This window comes from Chinchilla lanigera, unplaced genomic scaffold, assembly GCF_000276665.1.
Source record: "Chinchilla lanigera isolate Chin_1 unplaced genomic scaffold, ChiLan1.0 scaffold00117, whole genome shotgun sequence".
NCBI classification, from domain to species: Eukaryota; Metazoa; Chordata; class Mammalia; order Rodentia; family Chinchillidae; genus Chinchilla; species Chinchilla lanigera.
Window position 1 is genome coordinate 3,230,904 of NW_004955518.1, and position 8,763 is coordinate 3,239,666.

The 8,763-nt window shown below is 34.9% G+C and overlaps 1 protein-coding gene across 2 annotated transcripts in view; it reads left to right on the top strand.

The window, feature by feature from the left end:
• Cog3 (component of oligomeric golgi complex 3) overlaps positions 1 to 8,763 on the top strand; it is a 64,329-nt gene that overhangs the window by 19,175 nt on the left and 36,391 nt on the right. For both annotated transcript variants that reach the window (XM_005409086.2, XM_005409087.2), the window contains exons 7-12: positions 159 to 284; positions 1,748 to 1,828; positions 5,005 to 5,048; positions 5,803 to 5,929; positions 6,989 to 7,080; positions 8,312 to 8,451. In XM_005409086.2, coding sequence (XP_005409143.1) covers positions 159 to 284; positions 1,748 to 1,828; positions 5,005 to 5,048; positions 5,803 to 5,929; positions 6,989 to 7,080; positions 8,312 to 8,451 — 610 coding nt within the window. The remainder of the gene's footprint in view (positions 1 to 158; positions 285 to 1,747; positions 1,829 to 5,004; positions 5,049 to 5,802; positions 5,930 to 6,988; positions 7,081 to 8,311; positions 8,452 to 8,763) is intronic.

The window sequence follows — 8,763 nt, forward strand, 5'->3', positions numbered from 1 at the left end:
CACTGTGTCTTCATGGAGCACATAATCTACATAAAACTGTTTTTGAATGTTTGAACTTCATATATGGCTTTACCTAAAGGACGTCTTGGTTTTTATTAAAATGTAGCTTTTTGTCAGTGTTTGTTCCTTCTTTGTAAATCTTTCTCTTTGTTTTCCAGCCTAATTTTAAAGATTACCCTGTATATTTACTGAAGTTTAAACAGTGTCTTTCGAAAGCATTGCACCTAATGAAGACATACACAGTGAACACACTACAGACACTCACAAATCAGTTACTTAAAAGGGTGAGTTAACTGATCTCAGCCATTTCATTTTTGGTTCATGTATTGTCCATAATCTTTATCTAAAATTAATACTTTGTAATTACCCCAAAGTTTTACTTTTTTATTAAATAAGAATACATAGTACAGTTTTATTTATAATAGGGGAAAATGTCCTTATTATCAGTGTCCATTACAATCGTATTTTCATATAATATTTAACAGTGTGAGAAGTATCTGGTAATATATGATAAATAATAAAATGAGCCAGACCTGGTGGCACATGTTTGTAATCTCAGCACTGGGAAGGCTGAAGCAGGAGGATCATTGTGAGTTTGAGGACAACATGGGCTACATAGAGAGTTCAAGACTAGCCAAAACTACATAGCAAGACTCAAAAAAAAAGAGATACAAATTATGTGTCACTTAAAACATTTCTATTTTATGAAAATATTGACAAGAACTGTACCAAAATAATAAAATGATTCAGTCTGAGTAATAGATTATTTATTTATTTATTATCATTTATTTTTTGTGGTGTTGGGGATTGAACCCAGGGCCATGCACATGCCAGAGAGAGGTTCTACCTCTGAGTTACACTCTCATCCTAAATTTTCTTCTTTATCTTGTTTCTTGGTAGTTGTTATACTTTCTTATATTTAGCAAACATTTTTATTGCATGTCCCCTAGTGCTTTGTATTGAAGTAGGAAATACATATTAGCAAAAAGGAGGTAGCAAGGTCCCTACCCTCGTGGAACTTATATTTGGGAGAAATGATGAGTACAGAAGGAAACAGTAGTTACAGATTGCAGTAGATGCTACGTGGAGGGTCGTAGGGTGTTAGAGTAGAAAATAAGAGTAGAGCTAGGATGTCCTTGGGTGTATTTCTTTCCTAAGAAAAATAGAGCCAAAATGGCTATTTTGTTTCTTAACCTTACTTTTTAAAAAATACAGAGTGTCTTCTTGAGCTTTCGTTCAAAGCTAGTGATTTTTGGCTTGCATTTTACTGTTCATGTTGCTTCTGGCTGACATAACACACAGAATTCACTATGTAGTAAAATAGTAAAGACGATATACTTTACTATTCTCAGACTTTTCGGTAACTTTAGGCAACTAATACTTAATAAATAGAGGTACCTATTATGCTAGTCCTTTACCACTGAGCTTCACAAAATCCCCATGAATGTATGTCGTGGTAATTTTATGGATCCACTGAATCTCAGAGGGAGTGAGTAGTCTTGGCAGTGTTTTACACCAGAAAGTGTCAGTGTGAATCTGTATTCAGTTCTGTGTCCTGCCACTGTTTTACATAATACAGGGTAAATTTCAACTAATGACGGGTGAGAAATGATAGTTGCTCTTAATTAAGCTTTGGGTTGTATGGAGGCAAACCCATAGTTAGATAAAATGGTTAGTGTTACATTTCCTGAAAAATTTTTTGTTTGCTAATTATCTTCCTTTCCTATCTTCCTCTGTATTCCCTCAGGACCCTTCATCTGTACCAAATGCAGACAATTCCTTTACACTATTTTATGTGAAGTTTCGAGCTGCTGCCCCCAAAGTCAGAGTAAGTATATTGACATAAATAGGATATTGTTATGAAATTTATGCAAGTATCCATTTTGAAGTACTTTGCTTACTCCAGGGAAATGAATATGAATGAAAGAGATATTGTCCTTTCACATTCAGCAGTGTATCTTAGAGATGTGTCCTAGGTGCTTAGTGGACTTAGTGCTTAAGTCCACAGTGGGAAACATGCCACTTTCCTGTGATGCTCAGGGAAAGTTTCTAGATAAAGGTGGGTTTTAAAAGCTCAGATTTTTAGTGTACTTGAGGGGGCTGATATTTTATACAGGGAGAACAGCATTATAGTGAAGGTTGTAGTGACATAAAAAGAAATGCATCTTGGGAAGACTGTAATTTGTATAGGAGCATAAAATATTAGTGGGGTGTGATGGGAAAGGACACAGGAAAGACAGCAAGGACCATCTTACAAGGGACTTCGCATGTTATTAATTCAGGAAAAGTAAAGAAATAATTTGGGGAGTGATTTGGTCACATTGGTCCATCGACCTTTGCTCGCTCATTTACTTCCTTGTTTCTGTCTACAAAGTCAGTCACTTGGGAAGGAGTTTTTGCTTTTTTTTGGTTTTGGAAGTAAAATAAACTTTTTATTTGTAGAAAATAATAGACAAATAATTTTTGATAGATGGTATGAGAGTGTGCCTAATTTATTACTTTTGCTTGTTAGCCAAATGCCAGTGATGATAATTTGATTAGAAAAGATGATATAGATAAGGTGCTTGTTGGGTGGGCAGTTATACAGTGATTATTATAATTATCAGGCACTTTCCTGTGCACTATAAATAACTAGTTAGTCTATGCAGTGGGGTCCTACCTGTATTAACAATAGAAAGCATAAAGTGTGTACCTAGCAGTAACTTACTAGAACTATAAGGATGAAGAAAATGGTAAAACTAGACAGAAATTCATGAAAGATTGTATAAATGGTAAAAATATCTTGTTTGTGGTTGGGAGACTTAATTTTTAAAATATCAGTTCTTCCCAGTGAAATTTATACTGGGAAGTACACTGAGATATACAGTGGGATTTCCTTTTATGTGATCTTGAACTTTAAAAGTAAAACTATAGAAATTTTGGAAAAATACAGTGTTGATTTGATAATTCAGTGACAGATCACTGAGATGGAAAATTCTAGAACTTAACATTTAAAGAAACATCCCAAATCACAAGAGAGGGGCTGAACTTTTCTATACTAGTATTAGGAAAATTTGCTAAGTATTTGAAAAAAATAGTAAGCAAATCATTTCAGTTGATAATATTTCCAAGGTACATTGGAATTGAACTAATAAATACAAAATGATAAGCAGATCCCCTAAAAAGCTAGAAAAAATACTGGAAAAGAAATTAAGGATGTAAACATGAAATTTTTGAATTGTAAATAGCAAAAATATGGCAAAAATTGGGACCTTTGCAACAGATAAGAAAGTATTTTTAATACACTGTAGGTGCTTATACATCAATACAAGATGAGCATTTAATATAAAGCAACCAGGTTACTCACAGAAAATGTGGAAAATGCATGCAAGTTAAGGTTAAGCAGCCCGGCATGGTGGCAAATGTTTTTAATCTCAGCGCTCAGGAGGTTGGGGTGGGAGGGGCATGAGTTTGAGGCCGTTCTGGGCTAGAGTGAGTTCAGACAGAGGTGGCCGAAACGACATAGGGAAATCTATTACAAAAGAAACAAAGGTTAGGCATTATTTTGTCTTTTGGAAATAATGTAAATTATGGCTTATATCAGTTCTTTTGAGGATTTGGTGAGATAGGAAATATTGTTGATATAAATGATTCCTTCCTAAAAGTTTTTTTTTATGATACTAGCTCAGAAGTCTATGTACATCTTTCTTTTGAGCCAGTGTGTTTGTGCTCTGATAATCCTAGCTTAAATAGTAGGAAGTAGGATCTCAGGGAACCAGCTTGCCTGGGCTCAGCTGTGATGGAGCAGACACTGAGACCGCCTAGTTTCTCTCTGGGCTCCAAACCAGTGGGTTATGATTCTTTGGAAACAATTTAAATATCTAATAGTAGAAGAATGAAAATAGGATAATATATAGCAATTTCATATCATTTTTTTTTTATTATCATTATTTTTGCTTTTTTTTTTTGAGATAGGGCATTACTGTGTAGTTTAGGTTGGCCTTGAGCTCACTATATAGCCCAGCTTGGCCTCAGACTCACAGCAATTTTCCTGCCTCAGCCTCCTGAGTGCTGTGATTATAGGTGTGCACCACTGTTATGGCTCATATAATGTTTTAAGTGAATTATAATGAGATTGACTGAAATGTTTATTAGGTACAGTTCTATACATTTTCATGTAATATTGAAAATTATTTAATAGGAAAGTATTTATGAAGTAATGTTAGTGCTTTTTAGACAGGTTCTTGCTATGTAGTTCAGGTTGGTCTTGACCTTATTGTGCAGCCCAGGCTGGACTCAGACTCGTGGCAGTCCTCCTGCCTCAATCTCCTGAGTGCTGGTGTTACAGGTGTGTGCCACTGTGCCTGACTAAACAATGTTAATTTTTAAATGCAGATTGTAAAGCTGGACTGTAGTATAATTTCTGTTTTGTTTAAGAGCAAAGCTATGGTAACTGTGGGTCCAGAAACCTGAAAGTAAATTTATTGAAATATTATATGTGATTACTTTTTAGTATTAAACGTGATTTTTATTTTTTTATATTTTGTTTTGGTTACTTTTCTCTCATTGCTGAGACAGAATACCTGATGCCCAGAGTTAAGGAAGGAAAGGTTTATTTAGCTTACAGTTTGTGGAGGTTTCAGTCCATACTTGGCTGGCTCCAAGGCAGAGCAGCACATGGCAGAGGGCAACAGTTCACGGTGGCAGAAAACAGCAAAAGCAACAAGAGCAAAAGGGTAGGAGCAGCAGAAAGAACAAGCCTCTTCCCTCTCTTATATTGTATGTAAGCTGCCAGCTCCAGGGCGAATGTAGCACTCACACCCATAATCCCAGCATTGGACTGTGGATCAATCAAAAATTCTAGAAGCCCAGCCCATGACTGCATGAGGCTTTGGGGGGACATGTAGACATAAACCATAACATATTTACAGTTTTTTAAGTGAGCATGTGATCCTGTCATAATCAAAAGTACTGAAAAGTCTACACTTAGCTTTTTAACGTACTGTGCTTTTCTTTATTCTGCAGACCCTTATTGAACAAATAGAAGAACGATCTGAAAAGATACCTGAGTGAGTATCCAGTTCTTTCATTTCCACATTTTCTTCTTATAGTGCTCCTTTCCTGAATCTGATTGTTTCTCTGAGATTTTCTGAGAAGTTGTGTCTCAGCTTGCTCTTTTTTTGTTTCTGTGGTAGTGGGGATTGAACCAGGGGGTGCCGCACTGCATCCTCAGCCCTTTCTTTATTTTAGTTTGAGACAGTAGCTCACTAAATTGCCTAGGCTGATTTTGAATTTATGATCTTGCCAGCTCAGACTCGCAAGCATCTGGGATTACAGGCTTGTACCATCAGGCGTCCAAGCTTGTTCTTGTAGCCCATGGTTTATTTTGGTGAGCGAGGTCTCAGATTTGACTTTCAAATTTACATGCCAGAGTTTTTCCCATAGCAGGATTTCCTTTTCATCTGGACAGACAGGAGGTCTCTATTCTTAGAAGAGAAACCCTTCAAGAGGTAGAGCTTATGGCATCACTTTGAGTGTGGGTTTGTTTGTTTGTTTGTTTATTTATTTATTTATTTGTGGTGCTGGGGAACAAACCCAGGACCTTGTGCATGCAAGGCAAATACTCTACCCTGGAGCCACATCCTTAGCTCCTGGGTTTTATTTTATGTCTGTTATTTCTGAGCATTCAATCTGGGCAAATGAGAGGTATCCATTACGATTTTGTAGGTTTGACAACCTATTCTGGGATTTAAGATTAGATTTAATTTACATATCTTAAATCAAGTTCATATCCCAATCTATTTTTATTTGCCTTTCTAATAGATATCAGCAGCTGCTCAATGACATCCACCAATGTTACCTTTTCCAACGGGAGCTCCTTTTGGGCCCTAGTATTGCCTGTACTGTCACAGAGTTAACCAGCCAAAATAATAGAGACCATTGTGCCTTGGTAAGTTTGTATCTATCTTGGTTTAGTGTTAAGCCTTCTTTGGAGCTATTCTGATGCTATACCTGATTTATCTTTCTCTGAAGTTCTGTTTTTCCAAATCTGGTTAGGTCCTTGATGTCCTGTTACTGTATACAACTTACTTCAGGGAGCAGGGTCTTAGACATAATTTAGCAAGCTTGTGTGGTTCAGTTCCTCTATCAGTGAACTAATATTTCTTTCAGTTGTGACGAATCTGTTAGTCTTATTCAACTTTGCAAAATAATTCTCACTTTATTTTTGAAATGTAAAGATCCACAAATATTTCTTAAAAGGTGAAGTTTCAGAGTTAGTGGATTTGTGTTGATAATTTAATTTTAGCTTAGTTTTTGCTGCAGAAGTACTCATTTGTTTAGTGTGATTTTAGTTTATACTGTAGGAAAAATGCAAAAGTTCTTGTTTTAATGTACTCTTCATCAACTAGAAAAGTAATTTGTTGTGATCATTATTAGTCTCCCTAGTGTGAGAAGCTGAAAGAGTAAATAAGATCCAAAATGTACAGTAGATATTGTGAAATGGGTAGAAACTGTTCAAAAGTAAAGAGAAACTGGGATGGGGAAAATGAGAAGAGAAGGAAAGGAAAAGAAAAAAATACATATATATATACACGATAGTTAAGATAATTATACTACTAATTTCTCTTAGTTCATTGAAAAGAAAGGTTTGTACTTACATTATTTGATGAATTTTTCATGCCTGTGTCTTATAGTCTGAGCAACTACTTTGAAGATAACATTATACAATGTATTAACCATTATTGCTCTATTATGTTTTGAAATTTTGTATCATTGTTTTTGTTTTTCTCTTTAAAATAAAAACGTTTCAAAAATAAAACATTATGAATAAAATAAAAGTTACCTGTAATTCCAGTAAGCACTACGTCATGGAAAAAGAAACATTTTCTATTCTTTGATAAATTGTTTTATAAATATATACAGATAATTTCTTTACAAATAAAAGTGTAGGCTTTATTTTATGAGCACTGTAAATGTTTAACTATAGGTATGTGTTTGTTTACCACAGATTCGCAGTGGCTGTGCCTTCATGGTCCATGTGTGCCAGGATGAGCACCAACTTTACAATGAATTTTTCACAAAGCTGACACCAAAATTAGAGTAGGTGGTGCATGGAACCTAACTTTTGTTGATAAGGTGTAATTTGCTAAAGACCATAATGATGCAGTATGTTATAGGAGTATTCTACAACCAACTGCTATGTTTTAACTTTTCTGCATATGTGAATAGAACGTTGTCCAGTAGGAGAGTGGCTATTAAAGTAAATATGCAGTTTAAAGGCCAACATACTTCCATGTTGTTTGTACTATAACAGAGATATTTTGATAGTATATAGTAATTTTGTATATAAATATATATGTATAAAAGTATTTGGTATTTCTTTTTTTTTTTTTTTTTTTTTTTTTTGGGTATTTTTGAAACAAGGTCTTGTTACACAGTTCAGGCTGGCCTTGAACTCACTTTGTAGCCCAGGCTGGCCTCGAACTCGCAATGATCCTCCTGCTTCAGCCTCCTGAGTGCTGGGATTACAGGCGTGCGCCACCATGCCCGGCTAGTATTTCTATATAAGGAACTGTGTTTTGAGATCTATAGCTTCTGTCTCCACTAAGTACAGTATTTCCTTTTAGTTCTGAAATTTTATGATTCCACTAAGGAAAGATAGTTAAAAATATGGACCATTTTTTTTCTTGAAAATATCCTCACATGCACTGTTAGTCACCTTTGGTTTCTTCATGTTGGTTATTTTGACTCCTAAAAGATTCTTGTGGATGAGAACAAGCTAAATTTATATTATGGTTTTGGTTGGGATGATCACTTTTGATGACTACTATATATAGAAGAGTACTGTTGGCAGTATGAAGAATATAGACAACCTAATTTTCTTCCTTTTAAATGTTCGGAATTTCTCACAATTCCTGGTAAATGTCCAAAGTACTTTTAGTTTTATTTTGAACCTGTCTTTCCTGAGAGAAAACATTCCAGTTGATTCACAGTGAAGTAGAATATAAAAAGTAGTGAAAAGATAATTTGGTTTTTGAAAGGACATGTACAGAATTATTGCTGAAATATAAAAAGTTGTGGTAGGTCGACTTTTGATTGGTGGCACCTAATTTAAATTGATTGCTGCAGGTTACTTACAGATTCTGAGCTTTTAAAGCATGAACAGTTTACAGAATTACTTTTCACCTTCCACTTCTCATTTTATAATAGTCACAGATTCTTTTTCCCAGTACTTATTATTTTTATTGGCTGGAAGAAATCAGTAAAGCTTTTAAAGTATTAGAGAATTCTGACAACATCTGTGCTATACCCATATTTTATTCAATTTTAGTGAACTTTTGGAGAAACTGTGTATGTCATTGTACGATGTCTTCAGGCCGTTGATCATTCATGTCATTCACCTAGAGACTCTGTCTGAACTTTGTGGGATTCTTAAAAATGAAGTGCTTGAAGATCATGTACAGAACAATGGTAAGTAAATAGAAGTGATTATTTAAAAGGTCTTTTAAGTTTATCTGTGACTCAGTGAATTTGAAAAAAATTAGATACTTCTACACTCCTGCACTAAAATATTTAATATTTTTTAATTTAAACAACATTTTAAGTAAAAATTTAATACTTTGAAGCTTGTGCTAATGTCTTTCTCCTTTTGGAATCAAGGGGCAACTTAATTTTTTTTTTTTTTTTTTTTTTTGTTTTTTTGGTTTTTCTCCGGTACCGGGAACCGAACTCACGACTTTGCGCTTGCCAGGCAGGCGCTTTTGCCGCTGAGCTAAATCCCCA